The sequence below is a fragment of the Danio rerio genome, chromosome 3 (genome assembly GCF_049306965.1).
Source record: "Danio rerio strain Tuebingen ecotype United States chromosome 3, GRCz12tu, whole genome shotgun sequence".
Taxonomy (NCBI): domain Eukaryota; kingdom Metazoa; phylum Chordata; class Actinopteri; order Cypriniformes; family Danionidae; genus Danio; species Danio rerio.
This window is the reverse complement of record NC_133178.1, coordinates 35,364,664-35,388,585: the sequence shown is the minus strand read 5'-3', so window position 1 is coordinate 35,388,585 and position 23,922 is coordinate 35,364,664. Positions and strand designations below refer to the sequence as shown.

The following is a 23,922-nucleotide window of genomic DNA, read 5'->3' as shown; positions in this document are numbered from 1 at the left end:
AGGCCAGTACAGGACCTTGAACTGTTTCTTACGCAGCCACTCCTTCGTTGCCCGGGTGAAGTGTTTGAAATCGTTGTCATGCTGAAAGACCCAGACACAATTCATCTTCAATGAGCTTGCTTATGGAAGGAGGTTATCACTCAAAATCTCAAGATATTCCTTTCTTTTCTTTACACAGATCAGTCATTTGGTCCCCATGCATAAAAGCCACAAAGCATGATGGTTCCACCCTCATGCTTCACAGTAGGTATGGTGTTCTTTGGATGCAACTTAGCATTCTTTCTTCTCCAAACATGACAATTTCAGTATTTATCAAAAAGTTCTATTTTGGTTTTATCTGACCATAAGACATTCGCCCAGTCCTCTTCTGGATCATCCAAATGCTCTCTAGTAAACTTCAGATGGGCCTTGACATGTACTGGCTTAAGCAGGGGGATATGTTTGGCACTGCGGGATTTGAGTCTCTGTCAGTGCAGTGTGTTACTGATGGTAGCCTTTGTTACTTTGGTCCCAGCTCTCGGCAGGTCATTCAGTAGGTCCTCCTGTGTGATTCTGGGATTTTGCTTACAGTTCTTGTGATCATTTTGACCCCACCGGGTGAGATCTTGTGTGGAGGCCCAGATCAAGGGAGATTATTAGTGGTCTTGTATGTCTTCCATGTTCTTATAATTGCTCCCACAATTGATTTCTTCATACCAAGCTGCTTACCTATTGCAGAATCAATCTTCCCATGTCTACAATTTTGTTTCTGGTGTCCTTTGACAGCTCTTTGGTCTTGGCCATAGTGGAGTTTGGAGTGTGACTGTTTGAGGTTGTGGACAGGTGTCTTTTACACTGATAACAAGTTCAAACAGATGCCATTAATACAGGTAACGAGTGGAGGACTGAGGAGCCTCTTCAAAGAGTTACAGGTGTCTGAGAGCCAAAAATGTTGACAAAATACTTATTTAATGGAAATTCAAAATATGGACCAATTGCTCACTTTTTTAAATGTCTAATCGTTTTGTTTAATACCACCCTTTTTCGCAGTGCTGTACGACAGAATTCCACACGCTCAAACTCTATTTGACCGCAGCATAATTCATTAACAATTCTACAAAGTGATTTGTCTTTCTTATTTTGTCTCTCATAGTTGAGGTATGATGAAACGTACAGGCCTCTCTCATCTTTTTAAGTGTGAGAACTTGCAGTGGAGAATCAGTGGCTGACTAAATACTTTTTTACAAAACTTTTTTGCCCCAATGTTTATATTTAATATTTTAAGTACCAATCCCAATTATTAATATATTAGTGTTACTTTGCACAGTACTTATAAAATAATTTTTCTTAATCCTACCCAATACCTAAACCCAGCTTAAAACTATTAATAAGCATTAAATTAGTACCTTATTGGGCTAATCGTCTTAGTTATTATTTTATTAATAGCAAGTATTGCACCTTAAAATAAAGTTTGACCGATTACAGTATATAGTCATATACGATGCAAATACCAACATAAAAAATCTGAAAAATCAACACAATTAGGCATGTAGAGAATGCTTATATGAATTGACTATTTAAGAAAATGCTTTACAAAGAATGTTCTGGAAAAAAATTATATTATCCATTGAGCTTAGGTTTGGTGGGTGAAATGTTTTGTTGATGACAGTTTCAAGCCGATTGAAAGACAAAAAGACTAAGTATCACTGCTGGCCATGTCCATCTCGTCATGACCACTGTGAATCATGTGATGGCTACTTTCAGCAGGAATACCCATCATGTCACAAAGTTCCAAAGTTTCTTGAACATGAATAGTGAGTTCACTAAACACACCAGACTTCAATCCAATAATATAAATCTTTGGGATGTGCTGAAATAAATTAGATCCAGTACTAAAAGTTGAAATAATAAACTGGTACTGTTACTGAAAGATAAAGCGATGAAAAGTCATTTTCAGATCAGCCTACTGAGTAAAAAACATGCTGAGTTCTCTTTAGTTAGACTGGGCACTTTCTATAATCTATTTAAATATTCCCTTAGCCTTCATCCCAGGCCATTTTTCCCTAGACACCTCTTGATTGTCACATATAGGTCAACAGTAATGTCCGGTCACTGGACTCAAATCATTTTCAGTAATGGACATGCATTCATAATGTACTGGTGCCCAGCCTCAGCCACTGGCCTCTTTACCTACATGCAGGTGTCCTCGAGTGTCACCATAGACATTTTAAAGCTGCTCTATGCTTGTTTTATCCATAATGCACAGCCACAGGGTTCAAAGCACAACCAAACATTCAGTAATTACTATATATTAGGATTTTTGATCGATAAAAAAATTAATCATGTTAATCATAATCGAGCATAATCCTAATCATGCCATTTAAATGCAACCCAGGCTCATTATTGATATGTACCCCTGTATACATTTCTGGAGAATGTGAAATACACTCCAGGGGGTACTTTTTTGCAGTTTTTGTTTTCGCAAATCCACTAGAGGCCACTGTGTATGCTTTGGCAGATCTCTAATTTCTCTCGCGAGTGCCATTTGAGCCTGCTGTTCTCACATAAATCCACTGTCTACTGACTGACTGACTGACTGACTGTCCAACCGATGACCCAACCCACCTCTTTACCTAAACCCAAGCAATAATGTTTTCAATAGCAATCCAGAAAAAGAAAAGCCCTCACAGCCTACTTGATTTTTATGTTTTCAGATCTTACCACATTCTTTCCCTTTTATTTACTTGTTTATTTTATTTTTTGCTTTTCCTGCTTTCTGCAATCATTCTTCACTAGACTTAAACTTTGTCATTGTGATCAACTCCTTCTGTCAAGTACACCGATGTACGCGGCAAGCTACTAGGCAAAATGGTAATGCCAAAAAAAGCCTTCCACACAGAGGTAACCGGTCAGCTGGTAAGCATTAAACAAAACAGAAGCCATCAGCGGCATTATACCACCCTGTACAGTTCATTTAAAAAACTTTGGCTACATAATTCAAACTTTCAAGAAATGTATACAGATATACGTTTACACAATAAGCCTGTGTGGCTTAAATAAAATAAATAAATAAAATTAAATATAGGATTTAACTGTAAATATGTAGTGTTGAAATAAAGAAATACATGACAATCTAGTTTAAGGAAACAGATCCTCTATTTTTATTATCTTTTTATATTTTACCTTATAATCTATTACTTGTTAAATGTATAAAGTTAAAAGGCCCAGATGTTAAATGTCATCGATTATCTACCCTGTTCCACAGATGTAATTTTGGTTGCGTACTAATAAATGTCCAGTGATCTTCAGTAAGTGCAATGGAAGTGTTTTAGGCAAACTGACTTTTTTTTTTTGCTTTTCCAATGTCATATGTCCCGTATGTCACATATTCTCATACTGTCACCTCCTGAACAATGGTGACAAGTCTGTGGATATTAATTTAGTGATGGAATTAGTTTGCTTTGCATTTGTTTATTTGTATTCCTCCAGTTCGTTGACAGCTCTACTATATACAGATAGCTGATTCATATTTATACTAAGTCCCAAATATCCAGGTGCACTCAGCTTTTGAAGCGCATGATGCAAGGCATAAAGAGCTTTTTGCTCCTTTTCCTCCGTCCTCAGGATGGGTTATCACTGGGGATTAGAGGGAGGAGGTCACCCAAGGTTGCGATGCATATGGTAAGAAGCCGACTCTAAAAGACTTGAGTGTTGTCTCAATAAACACCATGCTCATTCAAATCCATCTTGCTCAGAAAAAAAACACAAACAAAAAGCCTAAAAAACGCTGCGCTCAGTCTTTCGGTCCCTGAAGACTTCCAGGTTGTTGATATGCGGGTGAAGGCAGCGGAGGTCTTTGCATGGAGGCAGAGGCGTAATCCCCTCAGTGCACATTGGTTAAGGGCAGAACGCAGATTAAAGCATGGAGACGCAAGGACTCATCTCATCATGGCTTAAACCATGTGTCTGTTTTCATTCTCGCTCACTCATGCTCCCTCTGTGTCTCCACAAATGCAATGCAGGATGCCTTTTACTTTCATTCATACAATCCCTGTACTGCCAGTGCCAGTTCAGGGCTGGGTTTCCCGATAACAATGCATCTTTGCTCTTAAGAGCACTCTCTACATGCAAGGTTACGAATGCTCATTTGCCCCCCCCAAAAAATGCATGTAACATGAACTTGTGAGAATGTATTTCACACGCTACTAAGTTGTCGCTATCCATATGCAAAGCCCTGATAAATAACGTTATATGGAGTTGTTGCTAGATCAGATACGGTTGCAGCCGGAAGTTAACGAAAATTATCCATTCATTCATTTTCTTTTTGGCTTAGTCCCTTTATTTATCTGGGGATGCCACAGCGGAATGAACCGTCAACTTATCCAGCATATGTTTTATGTAGCAGATGCCCTTTCAGCTGCAACCCATCACTGGGAAACATCCATACACACCCATTCATACACATACACTACGGCCAACTTAGCCTACCCAATTCACCTGTACTGCATGTCTTTGGACTTGTGGGGGAAACCGGAGCACCTGAAGAAAACCCACGCCAACAGAGAGAGAACATGCAAACTCTACACAGAAACGCCAACTGATCCAGCAGAGTCTCAAACCAGTGACCTTCTTATTGTGAGGCAAATGTGCTACCGACTGCGCCACCTTGCAGCCCCTAACGAGAATTATTTATATTATTTATTAAATTTCCCATTTATTATATTTTATTAATGTCTAACTCTACGACAACCCTTAACCCAAATGTCACAGTAATGAAAAAACAGTAGTTGCATCGAGTATTATTGAAGTTGTTTATTACATTGTATTTTATTAATGCCTACTCCCATCCCAACCATTACAATACTGTAAAAATATAATTTATTGTTATACAGTTAATACAAAAAATGATGCTATATTGATGTCAGCTGTGTCATATCTAGACTTTATCCTTATATGGAGTCATATGTTTAACACAATAATTTTCATCTGATGTTGATTACAAATCTAAACAAGCTTAAAGCACACTGAGGCATTGGCAAAATGATTAACATATATATATATATTATATCAATTTCTTGTTCCATGACATATTTCTTTTCTTTCCTGCTTGTTTTCCTTATAAATTAATTTTAAAAACAGCAATAAAGTGTACAATAAAGTACAGAACCTTTTCATTATAATCACAATGCACATAAAGTTAAACTTTGTTTAATTTAACAGCTAATGCTTGCTTTTTAAAATATGAAAAGGATTGTATAGTGAGAATGAGTGGAGTATGCAAGGTTGCTAGAAAATATGTCTAAGTTTGTAATTTTGCTGTCATTTTGCTGCGTGACACTACTATCACAAAAATGACAAAACTCAGCTTTAAATTACTAAAAAAAAGAAATCCAAAAAGAATAAAATGAAGTTATATGTTCATGCCTGAAAAAAGGTTTTCCAATCACTTGACGTGAGAAGTGGGTAGATAAAAAAAAAAAAACTAAATAAGTGAAGTAAATAAGTAAGTTAGTACCTAAATAAGAAAGTAGGTAAGTAAATCAATACATATATAGGAAAGGAGTGTTTCCTCTAGGATTTTTTCCAGCTGTGGTGGCAGGCATTTTTTACACTGATCTACCAACTACCTGTGGCGTTATTTCAATGACAAGTGTTGTGAGCGCAGTATTACAAGTGAAGATCGCATTTATGTAATAGCCTAAGAGCATGCAAATCTCTTTGCTTGTGCACCGATTTCCTCGGACACTTCTTGGACATCCCCACAAATATACTCTGCTCAAGCGCAGATCTTCTTGTGCGCTCTCAAATAAACGCTCCTGAAGTGCGATTTAGTGCGCTTATGTAACAAGTATGTCTCCAACATTTATTAAATTTGATAGGAATATTTATGAATGACCTACAGAGCAGTATAAATGCATCCTGAAGTAAAGTGAAATTGTCTATACGTCGCGTTTGCTGGCCTCTCGCATCACGCACCTGTCAGTCAGCCAGTCAGCCAGTTAGCATGTAACCTTGAAGGGTTAAACAAATGATGCACAGCACTACGGTTAAAGAAATGTTCGCACAAATACGTTTTGGTGCAATTATCACCCGCTTTAAAAAACACAGGGCTGAATGTTTTGAATGAAAAGCTGTATTGTAGCCGTAGCGGGATCAATTTTGGCGTGGCGCCCCGCTATGGATGAATGAATGTAGCAGAAACCATGTGAAACTAAATAAGTCAGCAAATTAGTAGGTATGTGAGTAAATAAGAAGTAAATACATAAGTAGGAAAGTAAGTAAATGATTAATCAAGTAAGTAAGTAAACAAAAAGGTAAGTAAGAAAGTAAACAAGTCAGCAAATAAGTTGGTAAGTCAAAAGCTTTTAGACATTGAAAAGCTCACTAGCATCACCATCAACAGGAATGCTGCTTTTATCTAGCGGGGAATGTGAACAGTGGATGAAAGCATTTTGGGGGCCTGCAGGCCAGAAGCTCATCTCTGAATAGCACGCCAAGAGACTCTTATGCACTGCCAATACTCAGTCAGATCTAGTTTATGAACAAAATTATTCAGCTTTCGTTGAATTATTTACCATGTCTTCTAAGGGGTGGACATTCAAATGAAAGATACTCAGGTCAGACGTCCCTAAATCTGCATCAGTGGATGAGAGTGTCTAAATGATTGCACGTGTTTGGTTTAAATGTGATCAAACTTAATGAGGCAAATCATTTTAATGATTATTTACAGATAAATAGAGTTCAAACGTTTGAGGTCTGTAGGATTTTGAATGTTTTTGAAAGATGTCTCTTATGTTTGTCTACAAAGCCCACGTTTACTTGACCAAACAAAAAACAGAAATAAACGAATAAATGATTGAAATGCTTTTTTGGCTGCGCTGCTTTAGTTAAATCAAAGTTCATTCAGTTATTTTTAAAAATCATAATGTGATTGTTTGATTTTATGATCAATGGCTTACCTGGCTTCCTCATCTCTGGCTATGAGAAGGCGCATGTGATTGGTTGAAGATGCTGCTCTGAGAATGTCCACCGCTCTAAAATTAACAAAAGTAAAACATTAGTGGCTAGGTTAAAATGGCTTATCTGTTAAAAATGCAAGAACTAAACAAATCATTGATGCATTTTCATACAGGCATAATGAAATAACAATTTAATGATGAAAACAAGGAATGAAAACCCATACCTTTCACTTGTCACGCCAATCAAGCTTTCGCCGTTCACTTCCAGGATTTGGTCTCCAGGCTGCAGGTTTCCTAAGAAACAATTCACAACACAAAAAGCTTTAAAGATGGCATTGTTACATCATTTGCTTTACTGACATAGGCTAAAACTGGAGTAGCATAATAGCATAGTTTTTTTAATACTTTTTGTCTCATTCACTACACAACACTTTTTAAAATATTTCAAAATATAGTAAAATATAATTTATTTATTTTAATCTGTAATAATAGTTCTAATTAATCTAAATTGCAGCTCACACTAAAAGGTTCAAAGCTGCCTGGGAGAAAGACTCAGGGGCTGAGCTTTCTGAAGACATATAAATGCATGGAGGAGATGATACAGTCCTGTTCAATCAATAGTAGACTTCAGTTGGTCCAATTTAAGGTTATTCATCGCTTACAGTACATCAGACTGAAGCAAAGTTGCATAAAATTTTTCTCTCCGCATCACTATTATGTGACAGGGGCAAAGGGACAGAAAATTTGATTGGTATTCTAAAGCTTAGAGTAAATTGTTACCACCTTTCTTACATTAATCTAAGGTCACAGTAAAACATTAATGATGTTTTAAAAGATTTCTATTTTAAATAATCAGTTTTTTATTCTTCCTAACCGTCAACGATACTTATTTATTGCAATCATATATATATATATATATATATATATACATATACATAGATATATACACTAGATGTCGCCTGGCCTATTGTTGTCTATTGGACGGGATGCGTCAATAGCGCCGCCATCTTGCTACAGGGTAGCGCTCCTTTGAAATGAATGCGAGACCAAGGTACAGTGGAGGACTGTCGCCATCCAAAGCCAGAGATATACACATATACACATATATCTATGATCGAGAGTTTTCCTGGATGTTAGTATGTAATTTTTTTTTTCTAATTACGAAAATTATAATTTTACATCACTTTTCTACATTGATGGATCAGTGACCGCACGGGCATTCCTGACAAAAAGCTTGTGTTTGTGTGTACAGAAATGTACTATTAACCCTTCTTGTTAAATTTAAAATAATCCGTGTCCTGTAACACAGCTCCTCTCCTGCTTTCACTTCTCATACTGACGGAGGGAGCGATTCGTTTGTGAATAAATCCCCCGAACGACTCTTCCACTAACGTTAGCTGACAATAATTTAAGTTTCTGGCAGCGCAGCATCTCGTTGTCATATTTCTTTTGCATTGTTTGCTGATTTTATTCAACAAAACTAGCATAAGCCGAGTGTTTAGTGCGAGTTGGAGCTGCTTTGCCGTATGGTGAATGCAGTAAGTGACTGATTATCCTCAATAACGTTACCTGATTAGCACAAAAGTTCAGAACATACAAAAACAGAAAAAAACTTAATATTACCTATGAAATGTTCTGCCTTTGTGCTTAATTTTCTTTGTTTGCTCGTTACTACCCGTAGACAGCGCTAAAGTCCCGCATCTTCACGTAATAACACTGTTTTGACTAGTGCGGTTGAATGACATTTGTCCTGGGAGCACTGTACCAATGTGGCGGCGCTATTGACGCATGCTCAGGGTCCCTATGCGATATCTAGTGTATATATCTATGATATATATATATATATATATATATATATATATATATATATATATATATATATATATATATATATATATATATATATATATTATATATATATATATATATATATATATATATATATATATATATATATATATTAACTATACTAAAAAAGAAGTTATTTTAAATTGTAGTAATGCTGCACTGTATTTTGTCTGACCAAATGAATGTAGCCTTGATGAGAATAAGTGTCTTATTTTAAAAATAATTTTAAATGACCACAATTCAACTGATTTACAAAAATAGTTATATTTATTGAAGCAACCCAGGTTTATGATGAATGACCCCTGTATACGTTTCTGGACAGCGGAAAATATATCCCTGGACGTACATTTATTTGCAGTTTTTTTTTCCTATCCACCAGAGGCTGCTGTGTACGCTTTTTGCAATAAATTTCTTTCGCAAGTGCCATTTGTGCCTGCTCTGCTCACGTAAATCCACCAGAAGCCACTGACTGACTGACTGATTGATCGATTGACCTACCCTCCTTCTTTCCTAAAAACAACTGCTGGTGTTTTCGTTATTAGCAGCATGCGTGGCGTTTATTTTCGCCGGCAGCTAGCTCTCTGCAACTCTCACATGGTCGCCCACTGAAGCTAAGCAGGGCTGCGCCCGGTCAGTACCTGGATGGGAGACCACATGGGAAAGCTAGGTTGCTTCCGGAAGTGGTGTTAGTGAGGCCAGCAGGGGGCGCCCAACCTGCGGTCTGTGTGGGTCCTAATGCCCCTGTATAGTGACGGGAACGCTATACTGCTCAGTGAGCGCCGTCTTTCGGATGAGATGCTAAACCGAGGTCCCGACTCTCTGTGGTCGTTAAAAATCCCAGGATGTTCTTCGAAAAAGAGTAGGGGTTATCTGCCCACTGGCCTTTGTCCATCATGGCCTCCTAACCATCCCCATATTCAATTGGCTGCATCATTGTCTCCTCTCCACCAATCAGCTGGTGTGTGGTGTGCGGTCTGGCGCAAAATGGCTGCCGTCACGTCATCCAGGTGGATGCTGCACACTGGTGGTGGATGAGGAGATTACCCCCACTGTGTAAAGCGCTTTGAGTGCCCAGAAAAGCGCTATATAAATGTAAGGAATTATTATTATTATTATTTTAAATAAGGCTACGTTCACACTGCAGGCAAATGTGGCACGAATCTGATTTTTTCCCCCCTCATGTGACTCAGGTGATGACAGTGTGAACAGCCCAAACCGCATGGAATCTGATCTTTTCAGGTCAGATCTGTGCCACTTTCATATTTAGTCTTAAATCAGACACAGATCTGATGTTTTGCAATGCGACCGCAGTGTGAACGGTTATGTCGGATTTCATGTGACTTTTACACAATCTTTGCGCTAGATGCGTCATCATTCTGTGCAGCTAACATCATCTGCTCCTCAGCAGCACAATAGAATGACACACAGGGCAATTACTTTACCACAAAAAGTTGTTTTTTCATGTTGAAAAAGATTTTTAAGGCATAACTGGTGGTAGTTAACAAATCTGGTTAACGATTGAGGCATGGGTTGATCGTAAAGCTGAAAAGCGTCATGGGTGTTGCGGATAGGGGATCCGTGTGCAAATAAGGAAGAACTTTCTCTTCAAGAGAAAAAAAGGCAGGTGCTCGAGCACCCAACCCCCCCTTCTGCATGTATCTGCTGTTTAGAACGAAGTAAAATTAAAGAACAACGCAAACAGAGAAAACCAACTTCGCCTTCACAGCTCAGTCTGCGGCTGCTCATTAACCCTTGATGAGTTCACTACACCGGTGATCAGAGTGCCATACACGGTATTTGTCATAAATCACAAACGATCAGTGTTTTTTTTTATCACAGGAGACTTATTTTAGGTCTCAAATGCCGAAATACACATTAGTAGTAGCAGAATAATCATTTACAATTTATGAAATACACCACGGTTGTCTGTGAAAAGGGTAATAATCATATAAGCATGATCTGACAACATGCTTACTCATGCAGCACAATTATACATTTTGTGCTCTCTCCGTAATGCACTTTTGCGCATGTGGGTCAGTTAAGGACCATGATCTGTTCACACTGCAAATCTGATATTGGCCACATTTATGAGAGCAGTGTGAACAGCCATGCAAAAAAAATCAGATCTGAGAAAAAATCAGATTTGAGCACTAAGCCTCGCAGTGTGAACGTAGCCTAAGTAAGGCAGCCATAAGCAGCTCTGGCTACATAATTCGCACTCTCCAGATATGTAAATGAGGGTACATTTTCACAATAAGCCTGAGTTGCAACTGACAGTATATACCAGGGGTGGCCAACCCTGTTCCTGAAGAGCAGAACCTTCATGCAGATTTCAGTTGCAACCCATATCAAACACACCTGCCTGTAATTATCATGTGGTGTTCAGGTCCTAATTAATTGGTTCAGGTGTGTTTGTTATGGGTTGCAACTGAAATCTGCAGGAAGGTGGCTCTGCAGGAACAGGGTTAGCCACCCCGGGTATGTACAATCATTAGATTTTTGCTTAAGTAATTTTAGTACTGAAAACACCAGCAGCTAAATAATTAATCTTTGTTGTGCCAAGGTAATTATAAGGTGACCTTGATGTGAACTTGACTTCGGTGCTGTTGACAATGACTAAAATCCTTTTACAGATGGTTTAACAGATGATCATTATTAAGAGTTCAAACTGCTTCGTGCCAATATTTATCAACTTTTCAGGTGCTATCGAGTTGTGACAGTCTTTTTCAGTTCCGCAGGACAAATCAACAACAGCTCATATATAGGTCAGGTGTACGTCTACATTCATTCAGTGAGATGCTGTCAGAACAGTTCAACTCCAGAAAGAAACAAGCTGTAAAGTCTCAAAGGGGTCACCTGTGCCCTACACTGTGTCTGAGCACTTCATCCAAATACCACTTTTCTAGTGTCACATTTTACAATCAGCCTGCATAACGGAGACTGTGAAGAGCTGTCTCAATTTCCTCCAAACACACGTTTACCTGGTAAATGCCACCATGCTTTATTTGTATTTCCACCAAACTGAAGAAAGCAGCCAGGATGCTTGCTAAAATCTCTGAATGGTGAGTTGTCTGTGAGCGAGGGTAAAAAACAAGCAAAGCCTTGGCAAAGCGCATGCGCCCATATAAGCTGCCATATAGCCCGTGCTCGACAGCAGCAGAATGGGAGACAGCCTCTAATTCCAGTCCGTCAGGAGCATTAACTCTAAGCACAGGGATGATGCTAAACTCCCCTTCACACGTGAGAGACTTAAGCAGAGGTATACGCAGTCAGACAACACAATCTGTTTCGCAGAAATGTAAACAGCTGCACTGACATGGTTTCCTTTCAAGTTTGTGTCTGCGCGTTTGAATTATGGCCTCAAATTATGATATGGTTTAAATGTTTAATCACAGTAGATGCTTTTTTATAATCATTTAATAATGAGGATGATTCATGTTGGTCATTAGGAAAATGGTTGAATGTACTGGAGATGAAATAATGCACTGGTCAAAGATTTGAACTTCCTGCTGGCTAACTGGACTCAAAAGTTTTGTTTTACTGTTAAAAAATTATTTTTTTTATTAAACTGTCCGACTCTGTCAAAGGTTTCTTCTTATATTAGAATATTAATTCATTCATTCATTTTCTTTTCAGCTTATTTCTTTTAGTAATCTGGGGTCGCCACCTCTGAACGAACCACCAACTTATCCAGCAAATGTTTTACACAGCGGATGCCCTTCCGGCTGCAACCCATCTCTGGGAAACATCCATACACACTCATTCACACTCATACACTACGGACAATTTAGCTTACCCAATTCACCTGTACCGCATGTCTTTGGACTGTGGGAGAAACCGGAGCATCCGGAGGAAACCCACGCAAACGCAGGGAGAACATGCAAACTCAACACAGAAATGCCAACTGACCCAGCCGAGGCTCGAACCAGCGACCTTCTTGCTCTGAGGTGACAGCCCTACCTACTGCGCCACCGCATCGCCCTTTATTAGAATATTCAGGTACAAATAATTTTATACTATTCTTAAATATTTAAATAATATATACTTTTGTATTGTATTAAAAAATGCTACTGTATTACCTGTAGAGTTTGTAATTTTATGGTCCCATAAATTAAAAAAGAAACTTTTTTAGTTAGTATCAGTATTATTCATTTTTAGTTTATCTAAGATCTTAGGATGCCCTAAATAAGTGACAAAATTTGCTTTTAAAAGATATAAAGCTGATATAAACATGTAAAGCTAGAAGTTTGTCACTTCTGCCCAAATGGATTTTATTCACGTCATCTCACACTACAGTTTCTCATCACATCATAACCAATCAAATGCTCTCTAGTATGACTTGCCCCGACCCCTTTAAGGTGCTTCTCATTTGCTTTTCATTTGATGCAATTGAGTTCAACCACCCTCACTGGCTGAGCAGTGATAAAACAAAACAATATTGGCTGTTTTTTTTTTAAAAGAGGAGGAGATACTCAATGTCCCACCCTATATTCGTATTTCGGTTGACATTGCGTCATACATCGAATAAAAATACATATTTCAAAGCACTTCACAAGACATTTAGGTTTAAATTTCTTAAATGTAAATCATCTATACTGTAAATTCTTGTTTAATGACCTGTTATAAAATCAGTATGCAAACTGAGGTTATATTTAGGAAAACAGCACTCTGGCTCTGTAGTATTGCTTGACTTTTTAAATATAAAAAAACACAATCACAGAGATATTTTTGACCCATATCTGTTTTAAATTTTGGGATCGTTTTAATTACACTTTATAAATGGTAAGTTAGTTTTTGAGCACAAACAGAGGCTCTTTTTTTTCAGGTGACAAAAAGGCAGTTTTTCACCTTTTTCACCACTGCAAAAAAATGTGGCCAGCAGATGTTATCTGTATACAACAAATCAATGCAATTCACAATTAAATTAGAAGTTACAAATAAAACTTTTACTAATTTATGAATTAAAGCCAAGATATATAGTGATTTATTTCAAAAACTTTTTTTCGTACGCTGATTAAAATCTCTCCACATCTAAACAGCACACAATAATTCAAGTGCATTTGTATTTATTATCTGTGAAAGGCGTAGGACCAAACATTTTTTGTAAATGATATGATTATGTTTGTATGACAACTCAAGCAGCATCACAGCATAAACTAGCCTGGATCAGCATGGAATTCAAACTCACATAAGACTATATAAACTGATCTTAGGACACCACCTGCACAAATGTGTAAGCCAATAACCCAAGCTATGTATAAAATATATATTGGATTAAACTTACCATCACTGGAAGCAAGGCCACCAGGTAAGATCCTCTTCACATAAACACCATATTCCTCTCCTGTTAGTTCTTTCACACCTCCGATCACTTTGATTCCTAAAGAAGAGACAAAGCATGCTTCACTAAGGCCATGCAGAACAGTATCGTTTCATACTTTTGTTTAGCCATTGATAAAGTGTTTATACAGGCAAGCAAAATACGGAAACCATATTACAGGATTGCATGGCCATTTTGATCTGGCAAATGCCAGTGCACTTTCACGACATACTGACAATCAGATTACAGGTGACAGTAAAATAAATGTTCTGAACATTGACTATTGTTTTCTGACCAAACAGATTACGATTCCTCCTTTCTCTGTCCAAACAAAAGATGATTAAATACAGATTTGTCATACTGTATTTACCATAAACAATAGACAGCTTTACCTGATGCCCGCTGAAAGAGATTTAAACTCTCATGTGTTTTTTGAGATCTGAGACATTTGAGTTAAAAAACATTCTGACTTTCATATAACAACTGATTAACTAGCAAGCTTTAGATGTACTACATGAATGATGTTTTAAATATATAACATTATTTATATATGTCTACTTGGTTATAATGATTCAATTATAACATATACTTCAGTTTAGAGCTGCATGATATTTGAAAATTCCAGTATATTTTGTTTCTCTGCTATTTATATTGCGATATGAATACAATTTCACCGGATAGCATGAATAGCTCTATTCAGAAAGAAATCCTTAATTTAGATTTTTTTTTGTATGTTTATGAATCATAGATAAAAATAAACATTTTGCAAGCGAAAACAATTACAACAGAACAAAGAAAAAGTTAATAAAAACTGTTGTTTGTGTTTTTCCAAAGAGTTAAACAGTATTCAGGTGCAGCAACTGAACAAGAAAATATAATAGAACACTGTACATTTATAATGTGAAGTGGCGCTGACAACAGGGGTGCGGATCCAAATGCAGGTTTATTGAGAATGGTCAGGCAAGCAAAGGTCATAATTTAGAAGTCAATAAACAGGCGGATGGCAAAAAGGCAGGAAGCAAGGAACATAAACAAAACAAAGCGAGGGTCAAAAACATGACAAGATAAAGCAAGGAAACTGCATTGCAATTTTTACAAACAACATAACTAAGCCATGAGTGTCTCAAAGTGAGCCGTATACATGTGTGTGTAACCAGTATTTGAGCAGCATCAACTGTTGGAGTGTAATCAATGAAGACTTGAAGTAGGTGTGTGTGTGTGTGTGTGTGTGTGTGTGTGTGTGTGTGTGTGTGTGTGTGTGTGTGTGTGTGTGTGTGTGTGTGTGTGTGTGTGTGTGTGTGTGTTTTGCATGACCGGAACTTATAGTACATATGCCAGCAGATTTGTAGTCTGTTAGTGATTTGCACAGGCTGGATCGCTGGTGATCGTGGCAATATTCCTCACTGAATTAATAATTCAGTCAAATTAATCTTCATTAAAGTTACAAATGTGCTTTTCTTTTGTACTTGAATGCTTTAAACTCTGTTGAAATGCCTTGAAAACACATCCAAACGGTAAACTTTCAGTCTGTCATGGTTATACATTGCATTGTATACACAACAGTTCAAAAGTTTAATAAATAAACACTTTTATTTTTACAATAATGCAGTATATTGAAAAAAAGTGACAGTGCATCACGATTTCCAAGTATTATGCAGCAATTTAATAGCATTAATAACAGTAAATTGTTATTAAAATAAATGAGTAAATACAATAAGATGAATTCAAAAATGTATATTTTATCTTATTTTATATCTTATTTTTTATTTTATATCTAATTTTAAATAGTTAAAATACAATAAAAAAATGTATTCAATTTTATTTGATCAAATAAAAGAACAAAAAAATCATTGAAAAGCATCAAAGAGCAGTGGGCACTGTATTACTGGTCAGTGTGGTAAGGAAACTCCACCAAATGTGAATATATGATGACCTAGTACTGAACCCTAAGCTGACCTACTGTAGGTGTGCTCCCATTTGTGTCTGATTTCCAGTAAGATAAGTGAAGCCTTAAAGAGCTTATGTTCAAATGATTCCCTATAAAGTCAGGATTTGTGGTCAGTATTCACATCTGAGTATTACACACATAGGAACTTCCACTTTTAGAGCATTAGGTTTGCATCCTCCTGAGATCATTAAGTGGAGTCAAGTACGCAACAGTAAGCTCAACTTTTATCAGGAGACAGAATCCTTTTCTTCCGGTGATGTAAATGCTGTGCTGCACTCGGTCAAACATATAGGAATCCTGCTTTACACCTCTCAGGTTAAAGGTATAGAGATTAAAAGTATTTTTAGCAGATTTACCTTAAGTGGAGATTCATCAGAGAACAACCTACAATTTTCTACATTTCGAGGTCATTGCTTATTCCTATTTGAAGAGATCCCAACAAGAGTAAAAGAGCAGTTTTTAAAGTATAGTTGTTTACATACACGTTATAAAGCACAGTATAAAAAACTTCAATGAGATAATTGAAAGAAAAAAACTGATCAAAAGTCAGTAAACTTTCAAATTCGTTCAGTTCTTCATGTTAATATGGATCCTGGAATATAGTTAGGTGACCAAATCTGACAGCCTAACGTTACAGCTTTTACTGAGTTTGTAAGATGGTGAGCTGCTCTAAACTAACTGAAACTCTTCAACATAAATACATGCATTAATGAATAAAAACATATATGTATAATTTATTAGTTTGTATGAATAATTCTTTTTTTAAATAAATATAAAAAAATGTATATTAAATATTAAAATTAAATAATTAAAGTTTTAAATAATAAAATATACATTAAATACATGCATAAAATAAGAAATGGAAGGAAAATTATAATATATTTATATATCTATATATTTACATTTAATTTTGTAAGTTTGGCCCTATATGACAATAGGTTGACCAGTTGAAAGCCTTAAGAAACTTTTCAGCCAGAAACTCTGTGATTATTTCATCTGTACAATGTCATTAACAATCAAGTCCCCAAAAAAGCTGGTCAACCACAAAGACAAATGCACAAGAGGGAAATCTCAGCGGTCAGTTGGTTCAACAGTTCTCCGGGAATTCAGCTCTGAACAGGGTACAAGTCTGTCTATCGCCATACAGTGTCTCAGATTTCAGGAAATAAGAGTGTAAACAAACCTCGAGGATGCACAATATAGGCAGGAGTATTATTGCCATCGCTCCACTGTAGACTGCGTTTAAACCAGTGCGTTATTTTTTAAAACAAACCTCATTTTATAATAGAAAAAAAAAACTCTGTCCACACAATGCACCCAAAAACACATGTAACCTTTTACACTCATTGGGCATGCATGTATTGTACAGGCATCTATACTAGCAGTCCACTAGTTTAGTAATGTTCGCCATGAGAGTCCAGAGGACAGTGGATAACCACCCACATTAGGGTTGCACAATACATCATTTCAGCATCGATATCGCAATGTGTGTGAGTTAGCAATAGCCACATTACAGGGATCTGCAATGTAGTTAAGATTATAGTCGATCAGATATTACACTTGACCGTATAACGGAGTCATTTAAAAAATTAACCATTTGGGCACAATAAAATAAATGTTTGTAGCTTAAAGATTAAGTGTATATTATATCAGTGTTATATCAGTGTACATTATATAGTGTTGTTGTTATTGTTATACAGTGTTTATTTAATTTCTGTTTCTGCACACTGGTTGACTCCCTAGAATAATCATTAATGATTGTTCATTTTAAGCTTTTCTGTGTTGTATTGAACTTTGCTTTTCGTTTTTGAAATATTTTATGCCGATAACGCTCCACTACTCATCTTATTCTTTGTGTACGAGCGGGCGCAGCCATTTGAATCTTTTTGACTCAAGACTTGCGGTCTCATTCACTTCCATTTATTTTAAGACGTTAAAAATAGCTTGCTTTGCTGCTTGACGTTGCAAACTGACATTTTCTTATTATATTATTCTGCTTTGTCTGTATAGTCATGCAAATACTTGTTTGTAGAGCAAGTAGTTTGACTGTTTTCTGTGGTTTATTATTCCTAGTCATTTCTCCCATGGGCAACTGAATCAAAAGTTCTAAAACAATCACAAAAACAAGTGCACTTATGCATCTCAAAATAAGGTCAATTGCAATCAATCCCAAATTTATCTAAAAATTTTAATTCTTTCGAAGCTATTCAAGTCATCTGGTCAAATTGCATTTATATTGCAACATAAATCGCAGTAAATGAAAATATTGCAATGTCAGTTTTTTCCAATATCATGGAGCTTTAACCCACAGTCTTTCATTTACACACTACAGCCAATTTAGCTTTTCCCATGCACCTGTACCGCATGTGTTTGGACCGTGGGGGAAACCGGAACACCCGGCAAACTCCATACAGAAATGCCAACTGACCCAGCCAGCAACGTCTGTGAGGTGAGAGTGCTAATCGCTGAGCCACAGTGCCACCCTTCGCATTATCACAACTTTTGATATTGGCAAGTGTGCAAAACTTTCCAGTTCCAGTTTTCAGTGAGTTCAAGTGCTTACATGTCTTCTACATCAGATTAGAAATGGATTATCCCACTCTTCTCAAACCAAGGAAAGGCACTTTTTCTCAATAAAGGTGATTTTACATGCAACAACTGAACTTTCCAACTGATTGCACAATGAACACTTCATGTAAACACATCCACTACATATACATGTCAATGTGAGAGGAAGTCAGATCAATTATCAGAAAAAGGGCAAGCGCAAATCAGTGTTATAAGCCCCTTAATTGTTTAAACAACATGCATTGAGCTCTGACGCCAACAAAACACAAAAGCCGTTAATGAGATGAGCATCTTTCACACTGTTACCTGTTGAAGATTCATTTGCAGGCATTCAGAAAGACATGGTAAAGGACTCATCCCTTAATGCTTTAGAATTACTTTGGTCACAAGGGTTTAGTCTTATTCGTGGCATAATAAATATCCTCTTTTTGCCACAGGCTTATCTGGTATTAATAGATAAACAATATATTGGCACTAATTGAGTTTTGAGCTGGTGTTACATATTAATAGATTCACTTTAAGAAGATAACTCTTTAATGAGAAGATCCGCAAACTGGTTATCCATAAAAAACTCAAAATATTTCACATACTCTAAAATAAAAGCAAAGTAAGGGCTGTGTCCTAGAAAAACCCTTGAATGCTTATGACAGTGTCACACTTTTAAATCTGTATATGAAAATATTCGATTTTTCTACGCTGTTTTTGTTCAGAGCAGCACTTCCCGAGTCTATATTCACGAAAATGTCTGCTAAAACAGAATCGTCTTGTCACACAATGGATTGTTGACTGTGCAAGTTGGGATGTAAGAAGGACAGGTTTAAGGAGCTTAGAGCTGCCTTCAAATAATGTTTTTGATCTTTTGTGAAGAGGCAGATCAGGCTGTGGAATAAATATAACAAAGACAGCGCTAAGACTTGAAAGACTGGAAAACAAGCGTACCCTAAACCTACGCCGCCGCTTTGCTCGGAGACTCCACCATGTGCTTCGTTTCACTTCCCCATGGCCATTAGAGATCAGAGACGTGTGCTGTACAATAGCCCTCATTAAAATGAATAGGAAATGTGCTGCCCTATACCTTTCTTAAGTTTTGAATAATTCTTAGTACCCCTTCGGTCTTAAACCTTTTTTTAAAAATGCTTTCTAAGAAGCTCCGCACAGATTGAAGACAGTGATTTTGGAATAATACAGGGAAGTATTTTTTGAGAAAGTATATTCTGCTTGCCACACTTACATATAAAAATGATTACAAATTGTAATATGACATGAACTGTTAAATAAATGTTGTTTGTTACACTCAAATAAAGTTAGCATTTGTCTTTTTTGTGCAGCATTTGGGTTTCATTCATACATATACTGTAAAATCCTGTAAAAAGTTAAGGTAACTCAAACATTTGACTAAAAAAAGCAATTTGAGCACAGTAAAACCTAATAAATGAAGAGTACTCAAACCAACTGAGTACAGTTACATTTACTGTAATGAATATATTGTTCATGTCAGTAAATGCATAGTACGTAGCAAATGTAAATGTAACTAACATGAACACTAATACAACCCTACTGTAAAGTGTCACTGTAAATGCAATATGAATGTAAATTATATCAAAGATGTTTAATAAGATGTTTTGTTAAGTATACAACACATTAAATGCACAATGATAGAACATTGCAGGAGCCACTTACCTAGTCCATTCTCACAGTCTGTAAACTCCATTGAATGCACTGCTCGATCTACTCCATACGGACCCATTAGTGTCCTGTGCAGGACACAGAAAAACAGAAGATTTCACTGATAAATCTCTAAAAGCAACTTAATAGCAGACTTGTTACATTTTGGGGTAATAAAAGTCAGTTAAATTTGAAGCTTGTGACCCAATTTATGAAATATTGTCAACAAAATACACTGTGAATTGATGTGTGGGGTGAATGCTGTACACACTCAGCCTGCGGACTGTTATTAGCATCAAGACCAGTTCATTCCAGCAGGGAATCAGTATTAATTATTTACCACGAATGTCCTGCTTTGGACAGGCTCCTAAAAATGGACTCTTTTCAAGACCTTAAAATCTGTGTGTGGTTCTGATATTTGAAAGCATGCATGAGAAGTCACAGAACAAGGCAACTGAGGGAACTTTTATGAGATTTTTTTTTTAATAATATATCAGAAAAGTGTCATTCTTGAAGGGTGTTTTGTTGTCAGTGACCTACTAGCGCTAACACCAGAAAGATTACAAGTTCCCATTGCAATCCAGCAAATTCCTGATTTGCCCTTGAAATCATACTTGATGGTTCAAACCGAAGACATCTTACTGACACAAAATTCAAGCTAGCCGTGCTTCACAAGAGTTACGTAACAAAGAGTGTCTGCTGTTCCCAACATAGCGCACTCCAAAAAAACTGACTGAGAGTCAGTGGAAATCAAAAAAGATTTTGACGGCTGTTAAATGTAACCTGGTAACTTATGATATTAATAAAATGCCTAATGCAATGTATGTATATATAAATTTATTGTATTAATGCAATAATTGAGCAGATTAATTCAATTATTATTATTATTTGAGATTCAGAAAATTCTAAGAGGGATCATGATGGTTGCCTTTTTAACAATATGAAATGTGTTTAAAAGGTATTTATTAACTAGTTAAACACCCACACATCAAAGCATAGTTAGTATTTGAAGAGCTTAGATACAAAAACCTGTAAATGTCATGTGAAATTTTCCTCTAAAATGAGCATTTTTATCAGGCTCCTGAGTGTATGTTCAGTAAAATCACTTTTATGGCAAAGAATAAATCATTTTCCTGGTCTTTAAAGTGAAATATCTCTACATTAACCAAAATATAAATTTTTCGAAGGAAATTTCAGATGGCACTGGTTTTTGCATCTGAACTAATATTGATTACTATCTTTTTTAGTTTTCTTATTGGGGATATTTTCAGTAATGTGGGAATATTATACATATCACTTAAAAAAAACAACATTTCAATTACACTAAAAATGCTATCTTTTATGTACACACTGCCCATTAATGTAAATAAACATTATCCAGATAACATTTTAAAGATGTATTTTGTTTTTAGTTTAATCATTATACAGTATAATGTCTACTAATTTAGCAAACAACCTGTTGTCCTAACATAATTATGTACACTATGTTATTATACTCACATATTTAGAAAGCTGTGGTTTAGCATTTTGTAGGGTCCTAAGCATCACAAAGTTTGGGGGGTCATGATTATAATAAACCACATTTAAACAAAGTTTTGTAATTTCCATGAGGTGTTTAGTATGAATGGATTTAGTGAGCACGCACAAACACATTATAATCTCCCGGTGATTAGAGCACATTAATAGTACATCCTATACACTGTTGTGGCTCTTCAAAACACAGCGGGTAAATGAAACCAAACATACTCTTTATACACAGTAACTACTCAATGCAATACGTAAGCGATACATGATAAATGAAAATATGAAGCAACAGCTGTTTCGATTTTACTCGCGTTTTTCATTCTCGTTGTGTCCGCAAAATTTTTTTCGCAAGTTACACACCTGAGCACAACACACGGGCACCACAAAGTACCCCGAAAGTCACCAAAACCTTCAAAGTGAAGTCAAACACGTCGACGCTCCTCTCGAGAACGCGCTTTTTACCGCTGTCTGAACTAATGAACTGGAGAAAAACGAGGCATAACGGCGCTCAACCTGCACAGAATCGCAAAACAACCATATTTACCTGCTAATCATGACAGCTCCTTTGTACATGACCGAGAAAGTTGGCATTTTGAAGAGATTTCTGCGCATCCAGGGACGAGTACCGAATGCCCATTCCTCTCGTGATCAGCGCCTCGCGGAGGTCCGGTTCAGCGCGAGCAGACACATGATTCACTCACTGCCACTGCCTCTAATACAGATGATCCTAAACATCACCAACTTTGCCCACAGATTAAATCTTATGCAACAGAAATGGGGGATAGTACTGATGGTACTGTTTTTTTATATAGATATTTATTTTTGGTATGGTTTAACAGTGACAGGAGCAGGTGTTTCCCACACGAATATTCACGTTTATGAAGACTTAAGATTTAAAGCTGCTAGCCTATGACCGGCTATAAAATGTGTTGCTAATATTAAACAATTTAATTACAGTTAAATCCAATTGCGGAGCTTTCTAAGTTTAACATTAGATAAACACCTGATGATTTCACCTGGGAATTTAAAACTGACGTATGCTACTATATTCACTGACATAAACAAGACAGCCTCCAAACAAGACACACTCTTTGAGACATACCAGAACCATAGGCTACATATTCTGTCCTTAAAAAATAAACAAATACAGTGAATAAAAATTATTTAATAGCCCAAAAGTTTTTAAAATTGGCTGATGGTTGATTTATAAGTTGTTATGTAAAGGAATAAGTAATTTATTTAGTTCTCAGATTATTTTTTCTTTATTAAAAACACTTTAAAAATGTGCAAACCCTGTCATTGTCCTCAGCCCTGCTGAACCTACAGCTTTAATAGTTTTGTATTGAAATAGCAAGTTTAAGTTGTTATCATTTACATCAATTGATTAAAAACATGAAATGACATGTGAATAATTGCGGAAGCTTTTTCATCATGGTAATACGTTTTTATCAAAATATTGACCTAAAAAGGTATAATAAACCAAAAATACTTGGTGTATTCCTTTATTCTGTTTACATTTTCAGATCAAATAAACGCTTCAATCCAATTAACTGCAAAAGGACTATAGGCAACACTACAGTCTAGTTCTAAGATGTCCAAAGTTGGCCCATTCTAATCTTTGATTTTGCACACCATTCCATTTGAGGAGAGAGGGAGAATGATGGGTTGGTGGTTGGGGTGAATGTATCTTTTAAAAAATTAAGTCATTTTGAATGTAATGTAACCTTTTGCTTGTTTGTTTTGTTATTTCTTTACTTTTGTAAATTCAAAAGATTTTTAAAAATTTAAATACTCGACGGATATAACAAGACATCGGTGAGCAAGTCAAGGCAAAGGCAGGTGCAGCTTAGCGTATTCAGCATTGAAATCCATTGTAATAATGCGATTGTTTATGTTTTTGCTGTAATAACTAATAACTATTAAATATACTACATTCGATGACGCGGTGGCGCTGTAGTGCTGTCCACTGTTTTCCAGAAATAGGTTGCGGCTGGAAGGGCATCCGCTGCGTAAAACATGTGCTGGATAAATTGGTGGTTTATTCCGCTGTGGTGACCCAGGATTAATAAAGGGACTAAGCTGAAAAGAAAATGAATAAATGAATGTACTGC

At 36.5% G+C, this 23,922-nt stretch overlaps 1 protein-coding gene across 4 annotated transcripts in view; it reads right to left on the bottom strand.

Moving 5' to 3' along the window:
• The window catches only part of si:dkeyp-72e1.9, a 91,241-nt gene that overhangs the window by 49,170 nt on the left and 18,149 nt on the right, over positions 1 to 23,922 (bottom strand). For 2 of the 4 annotated variants that reach the window (XM_686752.7, XM_005164111.5), the window contains exons 1-5: positions 22,356 to 22,479; positions 20,303 to 20,376; positions 14,071 to 14,166; positions 7,163 to 7,232; positions 6,939 to 7,013 (exon numbers count right to left, since the gene is read on the bottom strand). In XM_686752.7, the coding sequence (XP_691844.3) occupies positions 6,939 to 7,013; positions 7,163 to 7,232; positions 14,071 to 14,166; positions 20,303 to 20,376; positions 22,356 to 22,423 (383 nt within the window). In that variant the 5' untranslated portion in view covers positions 22,424 to 22,479. Of the gene's footprint in view, positions 1 to 6,938; positions 7,014 to 7,162; positions 7,233 to 14,070; positions 14,167 to 20,302; positions 20,377 to 22,355; positions 22,480 to 23,922 lie in introns of those variants that run through there. The other 2 variants (XM_005164110.6, XM_073944756.1) reach the window with 1 other exon arrangement.